The sequence below is a fragment of the Adiantum capillus-veneris genome, chromosome 12, assembly GCF_014529385.1.
Source record: "Adiantum capillus-veneris isolate H3 chromosome 12, ASM1452938v2, whole genome shotgun sequence".
Lineage (NCBI taxonomy): Eukaryota > Viridiplantae > Streptophyta > Polypodiopsida > Polypodiales > Pteridaceae > Adiantum > Adiantum capillus-veneris.
In genome coordinates, this window is record NC_140942.1 from 46795512 (window position 1) to 46819664 (window position 24153).

The window sequence follows — 24153 nt, forward strand, 5'->3', positions numbered from 1 at the left end:
AGGTCATTTTGGCCTTTTGAAGACGTTAATATAACATTTCATTTCATTTCTCTCTCTCTCTCTCTCTCTCTCTTACAGAGTTAGGGAGATCCAAATGCCCACGACTGCGGAGGACTACACAGCATCTCTCTCTCTCTCTCTCTCTCTCTCTCTCTCTCTCTCTCTCTCTCTCTCTCTCTCTCTCTCTTTCTCAGTATCCGTTGTTGCGAGAAGCTTTTAGCCCTGTCACCCCTCGCTCTTTAAAGTACGTTTCTCTCTCTCTCTCTCTCTCTCTCTCTCTCTCTCTCTCTCTCTCTATTTCTGTACTAGACTTGGTACTAGACTCATCATTGTAATCAGTTGGTCTCATAGGTCATTTTGGCCTTTTGTAGATGTTAATATATCATTTCATTTCATTTCTGTGTGTGTGTGTGTGTGTGTGTGTGTATGATGCCTCAACTGGCAGAGAGCTCCATTGTATCAGCTCACCCTATGTATTCCCCTTGTATCAGCTTTCACCCCACCCCCTACCCGGTATTTTCTTTTCATTTCTTTGTACTTTTTGTACTCAGACGTGGTATTAGATTCACCATATGTAAATTTTTGGTCTCATAGTTCATTTTGGCCTTTTGAAGACGTTAATATTACATTTCATTTCATCTCTCTCTCTCTCTCTCTCTCTCTCTCTCTCTCTCTCTCTCTCTCTCTCTCTCTCTCTCGCCCAGCTGGCACTGGTTCTGCGGTTCCACCTCCCGCCCTTGCTCGCCTTGGTTCTACAGGCCGCGCAAGTCCCTCTACTCCCCGCCACTGCTCGCACAGGTTCTGCAGGTTGCGCAGGCCCACCTCCCACCCCCGTTTGAACTAGTCACGCAGGTCCCTCCTTTCCCAGCCACTGCTCGGAGAGACCAGACAATAAGCAGAAACTAGAAAATTTGAAAACCCAACCAGACAGTGAACAGAAATTTGAAATTTGAAAATTTGAAAATTCAGAAAATCAGAGGAATGTGGGCTTGATGTGGAGAATGCAAATACAATTACAAATACATATGTATGCATGATGTGGGGAAGATATGTTTGCATAATGTGGACATAGTGTGGTTCTTTCTTCACCGAGCAAAGAAGACGTGTTCGTGCCTTACATGTGAGAATTTGTGGCCTTAAAGACAAGGATAATGTGGACGAAGAGGCAAAAGAACTCATGACTATGATGGGGGTTAATGAGCCGATGCACACTAGAGCTTGGAGAGTGGGCAATAAGAAAAGTAGAAGCAATGGGGAAACCTTGAAAGAAAGGGTGCTCATCCTTCATTACCCCTCCATGGAAGCGAAGGACTTTTTGAAGAAGAGACCAGCTATTAAGAAGACGGGTATTTTTCTAACAGATGACCTTATCCTCTCGCAGATCATTGATATGTAGGAGGTAATGTCGGAGATGAGAGCGGCAAGGGAAAAAGGTAAGATTGCCTTTTAAGGAGATGGAAGAGTGGTGGTTTTGAAACGATGCTTCACATGACGGTGTGAAAACGATGCTTCACATGACGGTGTGAGACCTATGGGACCACGCTTAAAGTCGCTACTTGGAATTGCAATGGATTTGTGCGCCTTGATGTGGGTGCTTTGGAGGATAGTTTTACTGAGAGAGATCATTTTCTACTCTAAGACACATCAGGCCCCGGGGCAGTCTATGCCTCACCTCAGCGGATACAGATGGGAGACAACCTGCAGACAAGAGACGCGATCAAAGCACATAGGACGAGGCTCAAGAGGAGTGGTAGTGTTATTCAGAGAGGAGTTGCAGTTATTGATACATATAGCCCACAGGGACGAGCAGGCCAGGTACATGTGGGTGAGCACATACAAACAGATATCTCTGCAGTGCTATTTGCTACTTCCCTCGAGTACGTTGGTATATACACCACCTAGAGGACAGTCCCCCTTTTCTATCTTGGATGATGACATATGGGAGTTCTCTAGAGATAGTGACATTATCATCCTAGGGACTTCAATGCTAGGACTGCCCATCACTGGACAATATTTTATGATACTTTAGAGGAGATGTCGAGGGAGTTGGATGTTGCAGAGATGGGCCTGTCTAGATTATCACAGGATGTGGAACATACTGAGGATGGGCGACACTTGATAGACATGGGGACTGCACATGGCTGGCCATCTTGAATGGATTACAGATATTTCCCGATGCGGAAAATTTTACATGCTTTCCTCGCAGACATGGAGCTAGCATAGTGGATTATGTCATGGCACAACCGAGCTTCATCTCTAGTATCCAGGATCTCACAGTTGGACCTAGACCTGTTGGTGTGGCAATAGATCATGTCCTTGTTTCAATGACGATCTCTTTCCAATTTAGTGTAGTACACATGCCATGGGTAGCAACCCCTACACGCTACACCTTCATGCGGGAGAGGGACTCTGTATACATAGACGGGATCTACTGACGCCTGTGCACCGAGGAGCAAGGGCGACCTCTAGAGGAGCTTACTACTATACTGACATAGACATTGCATGATACAGCAGCGGAGGCATATCGACACACCCAGCCTGTGCAAAGACGGCGCTCTGGGAATATGCCCCACAACAACGGGTATGATGAGGAGTGCCGTGAGACCATAGCGAGACTTCAAAGGGAGGTGCTTTTTGGGGACATCACTCACAGACAGTCACAGATTGACTTCCGACGCCTGGTGTGGCGGAAGAAGAAGGCATTTTTGGCTCGACTAGAGCAGGATCTATACCAGCTATTCTTGAGTCAGAACACATGTGAGACTCTTTTGTGAAACCCCCCCCCCCCCCCCCCCCCCCCCCCCCCCCCCCCCCCAAACTTCTACAGTGGCCTGGGCCGGTATGCATCGTCTTTGTACACAGTTCCTGGACAACCGCCCCTTCTCGACCCCCCCGAACTGTTCCCACATACATGTGCTTTTTTCACCGCTGAGATGGTGAAGAAAGCCATTGATAGGACGAGGATTGGGAGAGCATATGATCATGATGACCTTGTTGTTGACCACTTTATACATGCCAGGGATCTGCTCGCAGAGCTTCTAGTAGTGATGTTCAACTGGGCCATGTGTGAGGGCTTGCCTGATACTTGGAGCTTGTCTACTATTGTACCTATCTTCAAGTCAGGAGACCCTATGGAGCTTGGGAATTATCGCACTATCATGATTGGACACACATTGGCACAGTTGTACGCATCCATTCTTGAGCAGCAGCTGAGTAGATGGGTAGAAAAGGAGGGTATACGTGCAGCTGGGCAGACAGGGTTCAGGAGAGGTTTTTCTACTCTTGACCATATCTTGACATCAAAGCCATTATTGAGGAGTGCAGATCACATGGGAGACGGATCTCTTGTAGCTTTGTGGACTTCTGCAAAGCATTTGACACAGTACCCAGAGCTAGATTGATGCGTAGACTACAAGAGATGGGAGGACCCCCACAGAGCTGATTTGGGGGACCATGGCATTATATAGTCAGTGGTGGGGCATGTATGCACTCTAGAAGGGATATCTACATATGTTCACTCCACTATTCGGGTGAAGCAGGGTTGCCTGCTCTCTCTTACTCTATTTGGTATGTATATGGAAGAGGTTTTTGACTATATTGAGAGAGACGGCGATAGAGGTGCACAGCTTGCACGGACATGGATTCCACTATTGTTATATGCTGATGATATTATGTTGATCTCCAACTCTCCGGAGGAAATGCAACGTCTATCAGTCTCCTTTATACACCGCTTGTGGGACCTTCCCAGAGACAGATATGCCTGCCTAGCACTTGAGTCCTCTCGACAGTAAGCTATGCAGGGAGATACAACATGCTGGTATGGAGAGATGACATCATGGTTCTAGGCACATGAGATAGCATGGACGGATTGCCCCTTTACCATTACTCACTGGATGCACCCTCTCTGACTCTTACACAGTCAGAGATCAGTAGGCTCATCCACCAATACCTAACTCAACTAGACACCAAGAGGACATGGATACAGCTAGCACCACAGGTCATTCCAGAGAGAGTATCAGATTCTGTTCGGATGTAACTTTTGGTCTCATAGGTCATTTTGACTTTTTGAAGATGTTTAATATGACATTTCATTTTCTCTCTCTCTCTCTCTCTCTCTCTCTCTCTCTCTCTCTCTCTCTCTCTCTCTCTCTCTCTCTCTCTCTCTTCTGCGCGCCAGCAAAAAACACACAGCAGCCCTCTGTTTTTTGAGCCCCCTTGGGGTATGTGGGCACCCTGTGGCGGCTAAGGGGCCAAGGCCCAAAAAAAATTCAGACCCATAGTATAGAATCATCCACCCACAGATATGGAGAAGATGACTTTCTCTGCTGCTGTGAAGATCGGAGGACCACCAATCCCACCACCCCTATCAAAACCATCGCAATGGGAAACCTACCTGCTTCAAGAACTCAAAAAGGTACAAACCGAGCTTACCCTAATGAAAGCAGACATAGCTACAAAAGATGAGAAAATCTTGCGGTTAGAAGCACAGCTACAACTCCAAGAACAGCAAGAACATACACACAAGGAAGAGAACAATGAGGCAAACATGAATTCAGCACCTACACACGTAACCCACACTTTAGTATCAAAAGTTATCTCAGAAATGCAAGAAAGAGACCCAAGTGCAGGCAAATAAAAAAGTTATCAGGATTGGTGGTATGCCGTATGATTGGACCCAAGTTGTCATAGAAGAGGACGAATACATGACAGAAACAACCATATGGAAGCACAAGTTAGGAAAAGCAGTGCCTTTTGTGGACCTTGGAGATCCAATCTACGTGGAGGTCAAAGGGAAGCAAGCAGCAGTACATTATGATACTATGGAGGAGAAGATAGCTGTGATGAAGCAAACAAAATCACTACAAGGCACTAAGGTGTGGATTTCAGATGAACTCACCCCTTTGCAGCTTAAGGATCGAGCCAGTGAATTAGCAAAAGTACGTGAAGCAAGGAAAGAAGGCAAATGGGAGTATATAGAGCTGGAAAAGCACTCATTAGAGAATTCAAGAATCCCACACCCCCAAAGTAGAGATTATCTCTCCTTATATATATATTTTGATGTAAACTCATGGATTATTACCCCTTATGTAAAACTAAGCTTTTATGAGCTATAAAAGCCTGGAAGCACTGTATAACAGTAAGCTCATGACCATGGAGCTCTGAGCTACTGTGAATTTTAGTTTTTTTTTTTCCCCTTACCTGATGAACTAGACCCCATAGAAGATGGATGTATCTGTTTTGTCCTATAGGTCGAGTTCGGCCTCCTAAAGGGCCCCCCTATCTACCTTGACAACGACCTCACCAAGATGCAACAGGGCCATCGTCGAGCATGCATGCCTAGTGTCAAGAAAGCTCGTAAAGAAGGGAAAAAGGCGGTATACCGATATGGTAGGGTCATCATTGATGGCAAGACCATCGCATAGGGACTCGTGGCCTATGGAACACATGAGGAGATCTACCTCGCGGTTTGCAACTGCAACGGGGATCTATGGACACACCCAGAGAGACTTGAGGAGGTGGTGAGAGGACGGGACATCATTCTTTTGACAGAGACACATGAGAGTACAAAGCGGAGTCTACCAAAGATTCAGGGTTTCCCGTGGGAGTCCTCACATCGAGAGAGCACCCGCCAACACACCACATGAGGGTCAAGAGGGGTGGCTATAGTCTTCAAAAAGGGACTCCGGTGCAGGATACGAATTGCTACACGAGACCCATAGGCCCGTTACCTCTGGGTCCATTTTGAGCTATCACAGACCAAGACTATCTATATCGCCCTCTTCTACTTCGCCCTCTTCTACTTTGCCTCCTCAAGCTCCAGATTCGCTACCACAGAGACAACAGGGAAGAGGGAGGAGAGACCATCCCCTTACACATGCTTGTCAAATGAGATTATGGAGTACTCTACACTAGGGGAAGTCTTCCTTATGGGAGACTTCAATGCCAAGACAAGTAGGAATCGGTGTGAGACATACGACACAGAGGACCCGGTGGCACATTCGACTATTTGTAACATGAGATTGTATCCTATTTGGTCTCATAGGTCATTCTGGCCTTTCAAAGACGAACATTTCATTTCATTCATTTCTCTCTCCCCTCCCAACGGGAAGCAGAGAGTTATATTATATACAGAGCATAGGAGAGGACAGATGTTGTTGGACTCATTCCTTAGTTCTATTGAGAGTGGCCATCTCACCTCTTTGATGTGTTTCATGCTTAACCTAAGAAAACCTACAAAATATTACAAAAAGGCAGATTTTATTAATTACAAAGAAAGCATTAAGTTGCATTCTCCAAGATACATCAATGATGAAAGAGCCCTGAAGATCTCTAAAAAGCACGAGGGTGAGGGAAGAAACCTAAGGATCAGCATAGGCATCAAGATATATGCAGACAGGGAGGATAGGAAGCTCAAGAGATGAATGTCTCAAGGATAGGGCTCTATAAATCTTCCCAAGACCTCCTATAGGCCCAAGCAATACACCAGTGTCTAAACATCATCTTCCATGACTAACCAATGGCACACTCTGCTAAGATAACATCAAGCTGGACCAAAATCCACACCGAGAAATGTCATGATTGTGACTTGTATGTCTGTGATTATCTCCTTAGCTGGTTCCTGATGCAGATCAAGCCTTGCTCTCAACTGGATGCAACTCTTCGCCCTAGAGACATCGTCTTCACGACTAGCCATATCCCTTCATCCGATGGCTGTAGTTGTTTGCCTAAAGACGTCTATTCATTCAAAGGACGTGTTTGTTCATGATTAGTCACGACTCTTCATTTATGTCTCTTGATCTCCTATATAAAGGATGCTATGTACTTTCTTTCATTCATTCAATGAAGCAACAATGTTCTAGTCTCTTGAGTCTAATATCAGATTTCAGTCTTAATCAGATAGATCAAGTATTGACAATATATTAGGGAGCAGCAACATGAAACTTCAAGAAATTCTCACCTTGGGAAGAAACCAGACTTCTCCAGGTGGGCTCATTTAGTGAAAAGAGTTTCTGATCATAGTCGAGCACATGCTCATAAAGGCCACAATGATAAACAAGTATCCTCTCGTGAGCCATGGCCAACCACTCAAGTCCTTGCAAGCTTTTGGTGGTACTGTGCAAGACTTACTCATACTTACCTTGTGCAAGAGGATCCTTGATAGGTCTGAGAGGCGAAGATTGCCTCAGCCTCCCAATCCTACTCTAGAAGCCTTAATACCTGCTGAAAAAGCTGAAGATTTGGTCCTTGTGTGACGAATCCAATGTCCACAACCTGATGCAGGAAGACGAAAGAGCATCATCATCGCCCTTGCAGAACAAATTCTTGGTCTTTAAAGAGGTATATGCTGCTTTGGTGGAAGATGACTCTTCTTCAACTTTGAAGTCTCAAGTTCCTACCTTAGATGTTGCAAAAGAAGGATTTTTTGCAGATTTTTGCAACATGACTTTAGTCGTTACGTCTGAATCCTTGGACACAACCTGTCCCTTTGCATTTTCCACCAAGATGGAAGAACCTTGAAATGGGACTAATAAATAGGAGAGCTTAGTGATAAAGCGTTTAATTCTCATAAGAGAAGACAATCTCTCAGTAGCTTCACTCAAAGCGGATAAAGATGCAGTCCTTCCTTTGAGACGTCTTGAAGATGTCAAAGAATGGGAGACTTCAGTGCAAGGACCTACAGCCGACAATGTGAGATCTATGACTTTGAGGATATCAAGATCTTGCAGACCATGCATGGAGCACACAGACACCATGCAGACCTCAGTTGACATGGCCTACCCCACAGGATACGGGCACCACTTACTCAGACTGGGATCTTAGCACCGTCTCATTGTCTATTACGGGATGGCACAATGTTCCACTTCAGGTGGTTTGACATGCATGCTACGTGGTGTTGCAGAGGGCAGAGGCAGCACATGGACTACATCATGGAACCCAGAGAGTCAGCACACCTACTCAGCTCTTTTACCATTCCCCCAGGCCCGTCGGAGCTCACCATGCCCACCTCACTTCCTCTTTCACAGGCATCCCCATCTCTCATACACGGACCACATACACCCCCCACACCACTAAACATTTCACTCACGAGCTAGCCTTTGTTTACTATAGGTCTACCAAGGCGTCTTACCCTCGATCTTGACATCCCCTTATCTTCCCTCACCTCTCATATCTCATCAGTCCTTCACACATCCACCATTAGTCGCTTCCCACACACCACCCACACTGATTGCACACCTCCACCACGGACCTCCCCGAACAAATGGTATGGTGATGAGTGTAGAGAGCTTTACTGCAGGCTATGAGCACAGAGAGCACTAGAAGAGATCACAGAGCGAGATGCCAGACAGCCCTCACTTGCTGAAAACAAGGAGCGTTTGAGGATGCCCAGGAGTCCGAGTTGTATCATTTACCAATGAGCATGGACTGTGCGAGATCAGGGTGTCCACTTAGAGAGCCTTGCCATGCCGCCCCCAGTGAGGACCCTCGGACATGGCATGACTATGCAGAGCGACTCTACGAGATCCTCCGGCAGCCACCCATTCCAGAGCCACGGCCCACGCCATCCACACTTTACACAACAGACAAGGTAGGGTGGGCCATCCATAGACTACAACACTGGAGATCTACAAATCATACAGGTTTACAAAGTGAGCACCTCATCTACATAGCCGACACGTTAGCCCCATTGATTGCACACCTTTTTATAGGGCTATGGGGGAAGGCTTCCCAGAGGATTGGACCAGACACATGATAGTGCCTATCCACAAATCTGGCAGATCCAGGGAATACAGGACTATCATGAGTGGCCACACAGTAGCCAAACTCTACAGAGTAGTACTTGAGGCAGACATGAAGTCATTGCAGAGAGCGAGGACTTGAGAGCTCCAGGACAGACACGCTTCAGACGAGCTTTCTCTACCATATATCACATCTTTGTTTTGCGTTGCCTAATCAATGGGGCCAAGGAGTGGAAGAAGAAACTATATTGCTTCTTTGTGGATTTCTGTAAAGCTTTCGATACAGTGCCACGAGAGAGACTTTTCCAGTGCCTACAGAGATTGGGGATACCAACAGAGACGATCTGGGCCATATATGCTTTATATGAGCAAGGGACGGGACGAGTTGGATGCCTGGAGGACTAAAATACCATTGCTAGCACCATTGGTGTGAAGCAAGGATGTCTCCTTTCATCCACGATGTTTGGGCTCTACATCGACGTTGATTTTGTACTCATAGCTGGAGGGCAGGGAGGAGATCTAGCAGGTACCCCGGTACAGATTATTCTTTATGCTGATGATATTGTCTTCATCTTTGATTCAGAGGAGGGGTTGTAGTGCCATCTCGGCACCCTTGATGATTTTTGCACACAACGAGGTATGACAATGAACCTTGGCAAATCAAGGTCATGATCTTCCACACATCAAGAGAAAATATGCTTGTCTCGGAGAGCGTTGAAAAAGAGTTTAATCACCAATGTAAACTTTCTAATCGAAGCGAGTTGCCACAAGCATCATCTCTACCATGCCGCAACAATTCCCATGTGACTAATTTCCAATCCGCGACAAGATTGGAAGCAAAAGGACATCCAGGTATCGTGGCCTCAAACTTATCAAAAACCACATCCCAATACGACGGCTACCAATGGCCAAAAGTTGGTGTAGAAACCGCATGAGAGCACAAAAACACAAACATTTGCGTCCAAGGCTGCTTTTGCTCAACCAAAACTAACAACAAAGTGGCCTTTCTTGCTGTAACATGAGAACCCGAATGCAGAATATTCAGACCACCACAACGCTTCGGAGTACATAACTTATCCATCGCAAGTAAACGCAAACCCTTTTTCTGAGAGGAAGTAGATCAAAAGTGCTCTACTATCCGAGACATCAAGGCCCGAAGACGACGGGGTGGCCAATGCAACATAGGTAGGAAAAATTGCATGTATGCCACCAATATGGACTATATACTATTCTGAGTCTTACATGTAGCGGCCAAGTGGATAATTTCCAATAGTGTAATTTTGACCTCAATTTGTCCTCAACCCAATCCAATAGTTTTGCATTGTTAACCGACCAAGCCAACGGATATCCAAGATGTCTCACAATTTGATCAGGCTTTACTATCTCACCTGGCCATAATACTGAGTGCCAATCCATTTGATGCAATGGTAACAATTTAGATTTTCGGAAGTTCACTTGTAGACCTGCAGCCAGTCCATAAAGATGCAGTGCTTTCATGATGCATTGAACATCCTCAGGTGTATTTCTAGGCCAAAACATGGAGTCATCCGCATATGCTTGCACCACAAAATGATCTCGAGATGGTAGTTCCAATCCTTGTAAACGCTCGGACATGGTTAAGGAGTCCAAATACAACAATAGAGGGTGCGTAGCAATGACATACAACATAGCACTCAAAGGGCAACCTTGCCTAACCGATCTACCAAGATCCCATAATCAAGCCAGCTCACCATCAAGAATTCCAGCAGATTGACTATTCTCATACAAGAAGTAGACCACTTGACACATTCTGGAACCAAAGCCCAAAGCCGTCATAATCTGAGCATGAAGTCCCAATGAATAGTGTCAAATGCTTTCTCTATATCAACCTGCATGATAAGTACATCGTGTCCAGTATGTTTCGCATATTCAATCCCAACGAAAGCATTAGCAATATTATCCAAAATTTGTCGGCGAGGAATGAATCCATATTGAGCAGGATGTATGCCTGAGAACAGATGGTCGTTAATACGAGAAGCTATCATTTTTTACAACAATTTGTAAACTACCGGCATAAGCGTGATGGGACGCCAATGCGAGAAGTATTTACATAATGTTTGCTTGGGCAACAATTTCACCAATCCTTCTTTCCACGACTGCGGCAATGACTGTGTAGTCCATGCATAATTGATCATGAAAAGTAGAGGTTGCTTAAGGGGTTCCCAAAAACGAAGGAAAAATTCAACTATCAGACCGTCCCATTTAGGGGATTTCCAATGGCCAAGATGCAACAAACTGTCATGCAGCTCAACCTCAGTAAAACTAGCCTCAAGGGTAGCTGCATCATTCATTGTCAATATAGGATGCACATACGACATCAATAGTTGTCTGGCTTGCAAAACCTCACTTAAGGGAGCCTCAGGCTTAGCAAAAACCCGTTGAAAATGATCCACCATGAAATCCGCCAATTGACTTTTATTGGCTATCCATTGCCCACTATCAATCTTAACTCTTTTTATAGACACGGATAGCCTCGAATGATGCAAATGCTTAAAGGATTGCTTCGATGAACAACCTTTATCCATAAAAGCATACTGACTTGATCTAACTTTCCATTTTTCAAGTTTCCTCCTGTTATTATGCATCAAAGAGTCTTTAGCTGTACATATTTTGTCTTGTTCTAAGCCGTCTAGTGTCTGCAAGACTTTCTAAAGCTTGACTAGTCATCTTATCTTTTTGTACTTTCTCTCTCAATTGGTGCATGTACCACGAACCATAATCCTTTATGACTGCTTGGATTCGCATGACAAAACGATACCAAGCCACATCCACATCGATAAACATATGAGAGACGAGCGGAGGAATCACTGCTTCAATCAAGGTTTGGAATGCATTATGCGAGAGATATGCATTATTAATATGCAACAATCGCTTAGTGGGAAGTGGGGAATCTGCATCCAATGCCTCAGTATGGATCAAGAGCCAAAGAGGAAAATGATCAGATACAGTAAGGGAGCGATCAATCCTCATATCACATGCAAACATATCATATTGCAGAGAGCCCAGTACATACCACTGATGCAATCGTGCTCTATATTCTGAGCGAGCATTATGAGCAAAAGTGTAGCCTCGCTCCGAAGAGTGAGTACTAGCCCACAGATCCAAAACACCTATTTCATTGACCATAGCATCCCATGAAGAACGTTCCAAATTTAACATATACGAATGGCCAGTTGTATTATCCATGTTTGCCGGTGCATTATTAAAATCCCCGCATCAAAAAGCATGCGAATGCCGGGGATATTTGATCAAATCTTGCCAAACACAAGATCTTTGTGCCGAAGCAGTATAAGCATAAATACGAGCAAATTCCAGAATATTGCCTTGCAGGAGACATTGAACAACCAACCAACGTCCCACCGGGTCATTATGGGCCAAAACCGGATGCAATTCATGACGTAGCATCATTAAAACTCCCAAAAAAGAGCCTGTACTAGCATAAGAAATCCAGAATCCCGCATAATACGATGATTGACCAACAAACTCATGTTGATTACGCTCCTGTAGTACCACTCTATCTGCTTTTTTTGTATGTACATAGTGCCAGATCAGCTTCCACTTGTCATGATTGCACAATCCGCGCACATTATACGTAAAATTTAAGGGGAGAATGGATCTGTACAATATTTACAAGAGAACCACGAGGCACAATCATCAAGTAGGATTGCCCATAGGCACATCCTCCTACATACTAACATTCAATACAACAGATTCCATATGCGTTCCTTGCAGGGGATTTTGATACATCGGCAGCGACACAGATGTCGACCCAAGCAGGGCATCTTTGTATGAATGAACCACTCTATCCCACGGTTCAACTAACGACTTATGATCATGGGATGCGGATGCAGAGGTTCCACCACCTCTGCCTCCAAAGAGGTACATAACTCCTTGAGACAGGCGAAACACGAGGTTTTGCAGGCTTCTTAGGAATTTGCAAACCATTAGTGGAGTCTGCCAATTTAGATTTACCTTTGATATCAGCCTTTACAGCAGATTGCGCATTAGCCAGACTCTTAATGGAGTCTTTACCTTGTTTGGCCTGCATGCTTCCATTAGAATCCCCCCATCTTCGGCTTCACGGACGAAGAGGAGGTAGGAACAACACGAGTTCCAGTCATAGGAACAGCAAACCGTGGCAATTTAAACAAAGACTCCTGGCATTCAGACTGCATATGGCCAAATTTGCCACAACCAAAACAAGCACCTGCAAACTTCCCCCATTTGAATTTAAATGGCTTTTTGCGTACCATTGGATCACCAGAGTCAACCGTAATTCCTGCCGGTGTCGGCTTGTCTGTATCCCACAGCACGCAAAATCTATTGGAATTAGTATCCAAGTTTGGGAGGCAAATCACTTTGCCCACTTCCGCAACCAAAAGAGACAAGAAATGCTTCCGAGTCCACGGAAATCCGACTATTTCTACCCAAACCGGGCACCTGTGTCGTATCAAACTCTGATAATCTTCAGTAAGTGCCCATGGCAGAACATGTGTCATTAGCAACAAACACGAACGAGCATCCATGTCTTCCAGTAGCACCTCATAAAACCCGTGGGCACCAAAATACACCCCTCGGATTGCTTGTCTTTTCAACAAAAAGTCAACCCATTGACCTACATCTTGTGCCGATGGCATCTTGCCGGGGGAAAACAAAATAACGACATTCAACGCATACTGTGCAACCGGGTCTATCAACTGTTGAACCGGAATAACCACTTCAGTAGCAGGTTGCTGACCTTCCCAGGCATCGCGAGCATCCACAAAATCCTCCGACAAACACTCTTTAATGATATTTGCAGTATCCATGGAGGAAAGGTCAACTTGTTTCCTACGCTTATATACAACTTCTTCTGCCATGACCAACGAAAGCCCACCCTTTGTACAGACAAAAGTCTCCTTCGATTAAAAATCACTACTTGAAATCCACAAGATGATCACTCTGTTTTTTGTTTTTTGTTTTGTCAATCTTTCTCTATACCAACCTTAGAACTGTACATAAAAAAGGGGGCTCTGCTCTACAGAATTCTGAACAAAACGTGTACCACTTAAGCTGACAGAGAATCCTCAGAGACCCAAAACCCCTGCAGAAAAATTCACTGAAGCAAAACTCTGTGCTGTCTAAAACCTGCACACTGATGATCGAAGACTGCACCTTGAGCAGCAGACAACCAACACACACACCTGCACACCTTATCTAGCGCGCGAAACCTGCAAGAGGAGCATGAAATGCAGATTGGCAGGTGGCAGTGAATCTGCAGGTCACGCAGGCGATCAACAACTAGCAACGCGCACAGAGGTTGAAACGGGTTGCTCCACGGCGACTGAAGAGTCTGCAGAATAGCTTGTTGGCGACAGAAGTCTCGCGCATAGGATCAGCAGGGTTCGTGCTAGCTCACACCACACACCCACAGTCCCCACACACACATGCACACACGTGCACTCACACACACACACACACACACACACACACACACACACACACACATACAGGCAGTTGCGTCCACACATATACACAAAGACCACACTTGCACCCGTGCAATCACATTATACGCCCTCGCGCACTCAAACCCTATCCTCTCGTTGAGACTCGAGAGAAGCCCATGTGAGAGACCCTCCCCCCCCCCCCCCCCCCCCCCCCCCCCCCGGGCGGAACAAACCAAATTGAAATTGACCGAAGGCAACATGGCGATGACTATACAAGAGAAGGTTGACACCCTCGAAGTTGCTATGCGAACGCCAAGGACCCTAATGAAGGAGATTAAGAAGATGGCCAATTTCAACCTCGCTGAGGTGGAGAACCAACTTCACTGTTACATGTGACCCTCGAGGGCATTGCCACCATATGGAGTTGACTAGTATTGTGTTTTCTCAAGTTGATGTACTCCTTTGAGCATATAGATATGCATTGAGCACTATAGTGAGTTGACCTCTACCTAGCCTTCATGTACCCCCTATACCACACCTTATTATGCCTTATATACCACACACATATATCCATTCACAATATGAAGTATAGCTACATCATGGCGGAGACTCTTTTTGTTGTATCTTATGACATTGCAGCTTGTTATGGTTATGTCTCATAGGCTAGTTCTCTTTGGTCTGTATGAAATGTTAATAAAACACATCTTTATGCAAGGTTAGCATGTCAAAAACATAAACATATTTTTTGAGTTGGTTTTTAAATCATAACTATTTTTTTATGTGCTTAGTTTACAGATAAAGTGTTACAGCTTCTTCCTCCGAAGTATTCACAATTAGGGTAAGCATTGTTATACAATGAAAGGGCATTCTTGTACAGTTCTTCTTGTGGCAGGCATATAGATTTCCCAACCATTTCTATCAAATGTGAGCGTTCGTTCAGTTAAGATACATGTTAAGCTGATTGTATAATTTAATTGAAAATCTAAAAATTGCTGTGATGATTAGGGTCCAGGTTTTCATACTATCTGCATTTTACGGTTTTGAAATATTGGAGTGATGATTTGTTTTAAAATTTTTAGGGTAAAAGTCTGATGTATGCATAAAAAACAAAACACTGCTGTTATGATTCAAGTTTTTTGAAGTGATGAAGCCAACCGTTGAAGTGCTGAACGCCAAACGATGAAATCTGCCAATTCTTTTAATACTGTTGGAAAATTTACTTCTAGTCATTCGAATACCATGATTTGTGTTGTGGGTTTGTGAGTCATCCTTCTCAAGCATACAAGCTGCCTCGCTTCTCTTTGACTCGACAGGGAAGAGGACATTTTGGGATTAGTACTCTTTTTTGCCTCGTTTCTCTTTCACTCTACAGGGAAGAGGTCATTTTGGGATTACTACGCTCAACTCTTTTGGAAGAAGACTAGTTTCCAAGTTTGTTGGGCACACACAGAGATGCTGGCCAGAGTTTGTCACGTGTCTCAAGTAGAGCACATCAGGTTTTATGTTGAGCACTTATAGGGAGAGTAATTATTATGTTCCCACAAGCCAGAAGAAGTTTGAACTTACCTTCTTTAAAGATTCAATTGGAAAGAACTGGCCGAGAGGACAAGAGGAATTGAACTCAGAAGATGGGCCGAGGGGCCTAAGGGGTTAGGGATTTGAGAGCAGATGCTTTTGGGTGCAAGGCCCCCAAGATTGGTACCCCTTTCGGTATATCTTTATTATTGCTTTGCAAACATACAACTCCCCGAGGGTCTAGCTCTGTTGAGACTTTACGTCTAAATGCTCTCCAAAGAGTGGCCCTTTGGACACTTAAAAACTTACAAAGGATGCCCAAAAGCAGAGCCGCAAAAGCATCAGTTCTAAAAGCCAGAGCATCTGGGGACCGAACTTACTCTACCGTGCCGTGTCAACTCTCTCTCACCAGGCTCATCCGCCAGGACCTGATTCAGCTAGACACCAGGAGGACATGGGTACAACCAGCACAGGAGCTGGGCACGAAGATGGCTTTCTACAGAGAGCATCTTCTCCAGCTTACGGCAGACGGTTTTGTGACGAGGCCCAGATACATGGACACCCACCTGTCTCATGGGATACGGTGTGCCATTGGCCAGATACGCACATCCTCACACCAGCTGCGGATCGAGATTGGGAGATACAGCGGAGTGCCGGCAGAGGCTAGGACATGCACCCTGTGTGACATGGAGCCTGAGACAGTTACACTACACATGCCACTGCCCTGTCTACTACGAGATACGAGGCCGCTTCCACTGCTTGGTCAGAGAGGGCTTTGGACCTCTCTCCAGAGTCATGAGGTACGAGGATCAGAGATGCCTGGGTTTGTTCCTGCTCGAGTTGCGCAGACATAGAGAGAGTCTGATGAGAGGAGAGGCTAGCCAGTCTCAGAGACACATCACAGACTTCTTTAGAGCAGACACTGGACACCCAGAGGAGCTACTACCACAACAGATCTTGTCGCCTCGCACCAGAGGCACATTGATCGATCGAGCGACTGAGCTGGGGAGATCCAGACGCCCATGATTGCAGAGGACTACACAGCATCGACGGAGGCTACATCAGAGGATTCGGATCACTTTGGCCCGACATGCACAACGCCGAGTCAGACTACTGTCCATGGAGGAGATTGATGAGATCCGCCAGCGATCGATGCTGGATTTCTTGTGACTTGTGATTTAGCTATCCCAGCTAGCTGCTTAGTTCACACCTACCAGTTTAGGATCCCATAGTATTTTTATTTTATCATTTCATTTTGTTACTCTGACTTTGTATCAGATTCACCACATTGTAACGCTTTGGTCTCATAGGTCATTTTGGCCTTTTGAAGACATTAATATAACATTTCATTTCATTTTCTCTCCCCCCCCCCCCCGAATTCAATGATTTTGTAGTTTCTGTCCGTGTGTTGCTATTGATTTCTAGCTTGGAGTGTCCAAGCCTATAAAAGTGGTATCAGAGCTCAGAACGATTCTTTTTCTACGGAGTATCCGATCCTTTCTACAACACACATGGGTTCTCGCGGAGAGTCTGACAGAGACGATACCCCTCCGACTATTGGTCTGCGGGGAGAAAAGCCAAGTCTCAAAATGGAGATTTTGGCAAATTTTCGACAGAGAATCTCGATAGAGCTGAGTATGAACGTCATCTACAGGTTGCCACGTGTGTGAAAAGATTGATCAAGTATCACTTGAAGAATTACTAGCTTGACGAGATTCACTCTAGATGGCGAGAGGCTGTTGATTCTCCTCTCAAAAAAGTAATAAAACAGAAAGCAAAGCCGAGTGCAGAAAAGTAGAAACTGTCCTCGCAAAAAGAGTTTGACAAAGCTCTTGAAAAGAAGACAAATCAGTCGATGAAAAGCTTAAAGCAATCTCAGAGGAAGAAGAAATTGGTAGATTTTCCCGGTTATTTGGGCTGGCAGTTGACTTTTGAGGTGGTAAGCAGACCCAAGAAGCGTGTTTGCATTGAGGATGACCCAAATTTTTCTTTGTCTTCAGAGAGTTCCGACAATTCATCGTTCTTTAGTTCCGAAGAGGATGAGAAAAAGCAGAAGAAGTGGAGAAAAGGCCAGGAAAGCAGATTTTGAAGAAATTCTAGTAGGCACAAGGAGCCATCTAGCAACTCAAAGGACGAGACTCCATCCTCTAGTGACAATTTAGACAATGAATGAAAGGACAAGAAAACCAAGGAGTCCAAGGATGGGGGTCAAGCAGTCGAATATGATACGTTTTAAGGCGACCAAGACACCCATCGAGCCCTTGAATTCATATAACAATTTGATGTCGCCTTTTCGGGAGGTCTTTTCTCGAAACACTCCAAGGTGCGAAGGGCAGCATCTTTCTTGAAAGGAAATGCGCAGACACGGTGGTCTACTCTGTTGTTAAGAAGCACCTAAGAAGTTGGTAAAATTCAAGAGAATTTAAACTTCTGCCTAGATAACGGAAGAATATGAAGATGTCATCACGGCTTGGCATCATCTAAGAATGACTAAGGACACTTTGGATGACTACTACCAGAGATTTTGGGATATCTATTTGCCAATGTCCTCGTTTCGGAGGGTCACTTTGAAGGACTAGATTGAGCGGTTTTGTTGTGGGTTGCCAAAAGAGATTCGAGAGTATTATTTGCAACAAAAGTCTGACTCCATTCAAAGGCTTATGGGACATGCCAAGCAAGGTTTTGGTATGCATGCCGGCTCATTGACCTATCCTACGAACAAGCAAGTGTCCACCTCAACAGGGCAAAAGTCTTTCGAAAGAAACAAGGGAACCGGATGAAAGTTCATCAAAGAATTTCGAAGAAGTAAGTGAATCGGCTGATAGTGCATCCGAGGCTTCCAAAGAAGCAAGGGAATCTACCGATGGTTCATCAGAGAATTCCGACGATTCACATTGACGTGCTAGTGGATAGGGGAGGCCAGTAGGGCAACCTACAAGTCTTTGGGCACAAGAAAAGAACAAAAGGTAAGCAAGGTCCACGAGACAATTTGGTCTAGGTTACTTTTTTGCCCTCAACGCAAAGTGGATGGAGGAGGAGAACATTGCAAATTCTCTTCAGTTTTGAGTTATACCTTGAAGATTTTGCATTATTAGCAGTTTCTGTGCCAAAAGTTACCGATGAATCAGTAGGTAGAATTTTGTGTGGTGCGGACTGCACAAGAGGGAAGCCACTCCACTCCTTTGTCACAGATTGCTTAGATTGAATAAAGTCACTAATTTCTCCTTGAGAATCGAGATTTTAGGGATATTGGCAGGCTGACAGTATTTTGCGGTACATTGAATTTGAAATTTCCTAAATTAAACATTCTCATTCATGTGTATTGTTAGAGTATGTGTTGGAAAGATGAAATGTCTGCAACATTTTATTTGCAACATTTTATTTGATGACTGATTTGAACTTAGTGCATCTAGACATCTATTAGAACTGATGTTGTTGGACATGGTTTGCTTACCACATAAAATTCATATCTGTACTTTTCACATTTCAATCAAGCAAACCATGCCCGTGACATGGACATCTATTAGAACCGATGTTGTTGGGGCTTTGTTTTTGGGCATCCTTTGTAAGTTTATAAGGGCCGAGAGGGCCACTCTTTGGAGAGCGTTTGGACGTAGAGTCTTGAGAGAGTTGGACCCTTGGGGAGTTTGCAAAGCAATAATAAAGAAATACCGAAAGGGGCGCTAGTCTTGGGGGTCAGTGCATCTAGGGATGGAACTCCGCCATACCGTGTCGACTCTCTCTCTCTCTCTCTCTCTCTCTCTCTCTCTCTCTCTCTCTCGTCCAATCATGATATGCGATAATTCCCACGCTCCATAGGGTCTCCCGACTTGAAGATAGGTACAATAGTAGATAGGCTCCAAGTATCAGGCAAGCCCTCACACATGGCACGATTGTACGCATCTATTCTTGAGCAGCAGTTGAGTAGATGGGCAAAGAGGGAGGGGATACGCGCAGCCGGGTAGGTAGGTTTCAGGAGAGTTTTTTCTACTCTTGACCATATCTTGACACTCAGAGCCATCATTGAGGAGGGCAGATCGCGTGTGAGACGGATCTATTGTAGCTTTGTGGATTTCCGCAAAGCATTTGACACAGTGCCCAGAGCTAGATTGATGCGCAGCTTACAGTAGATGGGAGTACCCACAGAGCTCATTTGGGGGGTCATGGCATTATACAGGTCAGTAGTGGGGCATGTACGCACCCCAGAGGGTATATCCACACCGGTTTACTCCACTATTTGGGTGAAGCAGGGCTGCCCGCTCTCTCCTACTCTATTTGGTATGTATGTGGATGAGGTTTCTGACTACATTGAGAGAGATGGTGATAGAGGTGCACAGCTGGCAGGGACATGGATTCCACTATTGTTATATGCTGATGATATTGTGTTGATCTCCGACTCTCCGGAGGGGATGCAACGCCACTTGGATGCTTTGCATAGGTTTGCCCAGGAAAGTGGTTTGTCCGTCAACCTTGGTAAAACCAAGGTCATGGTATTTAATACCACCCCATAGTGGATCAGGAGGTCAGCGCCCGCATTCACTTACGGCCAGGAGACAGTGGAATATACAGACGCTTACACTTCCCTTGGAGTGGTTTTTAGTGGGCCAGCATTTTCATTGAGGAGGGCAGCAGAGACTAGATTGACCATAGCCCATGCAACATTGGGTAGATTGGAAAGGATGTGTTCACAGGTTCAGTTTTAGGAGCCTCGCACAAAGCTCTAGCTCTTTGACACTTTGGTGGCTTCCGCATTGCTTTATGGAGCTGAGATTTGGGGACCTTCACTGGATCATCACGGGAGGACAGGCCGCAGTGATGGATGGGGGGACATGGAGAAGCCTTTGGTCTCTATGATCTCGCGGCTCATTAGAGCCAAGGCTTCAGTACCACGTGCTATTGTACGAGCAGGGCTATCTGCCCCCCCACTAGTGGTTGAGGCGCTCACCAGATCTGTCTCCTTCATACGTTGCATGTGGGAACTTCTTAGAGACAGATATTCCCGCCTTGCACTTGAGTCCTCGTGACAGTTAGCCATGCAGGGAGATACAACATGCTGGTATGGGGAGATGACATCATGGTTTCAGGCGCATGGGTTCAACATAGACAGATTGCCTCCATTCCAGTACTCACTGGATGCGCCCTCTCTAACTCTTACACAGTCCGAGATCACGAGGCTCATCCGCCAGGACTTGACTCGGCTAGACACCAAGAGGACATGGATACAACCAACACAGGAGTTGGGCACGAAGATGGCTTTCTACGGAGAGCATCTCCTCCAGCTTACGGAGGATGGTTTTGTGACGAGGCCCAGATACATGGACACCCACTGGTCTCATGGGGTACGATGTGCTATGGGCCAAATACGCACATCTTCACACCAGCTGCGGATCGAGACTGGGAGGACAGTCGTGGGACAGGTACGCACTCCAGAGGGTATGTCTGGTCTAGTTCACTCCACCATTGGGGTGAAACAGGGATGCCCACTTTCCCCTACTCTCTTTGGGATGTACATTGATGAGGTTTCAGACTACATAGAGAGGGACGGTGGAAGCGGAGCATAGTTGGCGGGCACATGGATTTCCTTGCTGTTATATGCGGATGATATTGTCTTGATTTCTGATTCTCCAGAGGGGATGCAGCGTCATCTGGATGCTTTACATAATTTTGCTCACGATAGTGGTATGTCTGTAAACCTTAGCAAGACTAAGGTTATGGTGTTTAACACCACACCACAGTGGGTCAGACGGTCAGCTCCTGCATTTACTTATGGCCATCATCCAGTGGAGTATACAGATGCATACACATACCTGGGGGTGGTCTTTAGCGGCCCAGGGTTTTCTTTGAGGAGAGCAGCAGAGATGAGACTGACAAGAGCACATACAGCTTTGGGGAGATTAGAGAGGATGTGTTCACAGATCCAATTTCAAGAACCTCGTACAAAGCTTTGGCTCTTCGATACCTTAGTGACCTCAGCCATACTATATGGAGTTCAGATATGGGGCCCTTCTGTGGGTCATAGCAGTCGCCCTACTAGTACTGATGGGTGGAGATGCATGGAGAGACCTCTGGTTTCCATGATTTCGCGGATGATTAGAGCCAAAGCCTCAGTACCACATGAGATTATCCGCGCAGAGCTGGCTGCCCCCCCGGTGGTGGTAGAGGCACTAACTAGATCAGTCTCCTTTTTACATAGCATCTGGGAGCTCCCCAGAGACAGGTATGCACGTTTAGCACTGGAGTCTTCTCGGCAGCTGGCTTCACAGGGAGATACAGCATGTTGGTATGCACAGATGACCTCTTGGTTCCAAATTCATGGTTTTAGCATAGACAGGCTACCACCCTTCCAATATTCGCTGGATGCACCCTCCTTGTCCCTTACTCGGACAGAGGTTAGCAGACTCATCAAACAGGATGTGACTCAGCTGGATACGAGGAGGACTTGGATAGAGCCGACCCATGAGCTAGGCACGAAGATGTCTTTCTACAGGGAGCATCTTCTCCAGCTCACAGAGGATGGTTTTGTGACTAGACCTAGCTACATGGACACACACCTGTCATATGGCTTACGATGTGCCATTGGTCAGATACGCACATCTTCTCATCAGCTGGAGATTGAGGTGGGTAGATTTAGCAGAGTACCAGCAGAGGCCAGGATATGTCAGTTATGCCACTTGGAGCCAGAGACAGAGCTGCACTATATATGCCATTGCCCAGTTTACTATGAGATACGAGGCCGTTTTCATTGCCTCTTTAGGGATGGTTTTGGGCCACTATCTCGAGTTATGAGGTACCAGGATCAGAGATGCCTTGGGCTATTCTTGTTAGAGCTGTGCAAACACAGAGAGAGCCTCTTGAGGAGATCAGATAGGGGGAGACAGTCCCAAAGGGAGATCACTGATTTCTTTCGTGTGGAGACGCGCCAGTCAGAGGAGCAGGATCCAGAGCAGCCTCCAGGTCCAGGACCTACCTGCACTAGAGGTATACTGATTGACAGGGCCATGGAGCTTGGGAGATCTAGACGCCGGCGATTGTGAGGATCATCATTGCATCGACGGAGGATTCATCAGAGGATCAGGATCATTCTAGCACGATATGGGAGACGCCCAGCTAGAGTGCTTACTATGGAGGACATTGATGAGATTCGCCAGCGGCCGATGCTGGACATATTGGGACCCTGATGTGCAGATGCTCCCTCACCCTCAGTTTCTTCATGTGTATATCATTGGATTATTGTACTGGCTAGAGGGTCTCTAGTCAATGCCCCCCGCCCCCCCCCCCCCCCCCCCCCCCTCTCAGCTTGTCACTACAGCTTTCAGTCTAGTTTTTCTTTCATAGTTTTTTCATCTTTTCAGTTCTACAGACAGTGTATCAGATACACCATTTTGTCACCGTGATGGTCTCATAGGTCATTTTGGCCTTTTGTAGACGTAAATATATCATTTCATTTCATTTCTCCTAGTTTAGTGATTTTGCAGTTTCTGTTCATGTGTTGCTATTTATTTCTAGCTTGGAGTGTCCAAGCATGAAAGCGTGAACAAATGATAATGAGTTCCACCTGCTGCTGCCCCACGGTCGGCCACTCTCATGGAGACACAGCAACTGGGCTGGATGATAGCATTGAATTGCTCGACATCAAAGAGTTTAGAGCGCTACAAACACATATGACTATTTTAGAGTCTAATCTTGCACAATTGAATGCAAATGTCAATAAGATGTCTAATATGCTTGTGCGATTCATGCAACAATCGGCCAAGGGCCAAGTTAATGACCAAATTAGGGTTTCTCCGACACCCGTGCCTGGTGGGAGGCCACTCTCGTGCATTTTACTCTCTTGAAGTCTACCATTTGATGCCAAAAAAACTTTTCAAAACTCCGTATAAAGTATTGTAATGGCCCTTGAATGTTTTTATGGTAAACTGGCATTTTCAAATGTTGCATTGCGGCTAAGCACGACCAATTAGTGCCTAGATGAGGAGGTGGGAGCTGAATTAATAGGATGTGCGAATGTAAGCTTCCCTACTATGGCACTCTATGAGACTTTCTTAATTGCCCACCTAGCTGTGGCACTCGGTTAGCATAACACATACTGAGTTTACCTTGTTGAGACAAAGCCCTGTCCGTAATTTTCCTTGGTTATGTTTTGCAAACTTTACATATGATCAGTAATCTTCAAAACGAGATTGTATATGGTAGGCATACTTTTACCAAAGATAACATCTGCAGAAGAATTAAACTATTTCAAATCACAACTGACACAGACGATGCCAGAATCATACAAAACCCAAGTAGCTTTCAGATCTTGTACAAGAGTGATAGAATGAAATTTCATTCAAAAGTAAATGTGTTTTATCTATAAGTTAAAGATCCTTGATCCTCTGTGAATAGCAATCTTCTTGGAAAGAGAGATTCTCACCTACATCCATCCTCCTATAGCA

General features: G+C 45.4%; 1 protein-coding gene and 1 pseudogene across 3 annotated transcripts in view; both read left to right on the plus strand.

The window, feature by feature from the left end:
• SEC8 (subunit of exocyst complex 8) overlaps nt 1-24153 on the plus strand; it is a 148198-nt gene that overhangs the window by 58629 nt on the left and 65416 nt on the right. For all 3 annotated transcript variants that reach the window (XR_015189802.1, XM_086525136.1, XM_086525135.1), the window contains exon 14: nt 14992-15041. Coding sequence is in view for 2 of the 3 variants with exons in the window: in XM_086525136.1 (XP_086381262.1) it covers nt 14992-15041 (50 nt within the window). In the remaining variant the exon portion in view is untranslated. The remainder of the gene's footprint in view (nt 1-14991; nt 15042-24153) is intronic.
• LOC147445696 (uncharacterized) lies at nt 21012-22965 on the plus strand (annotated as a pseudogene).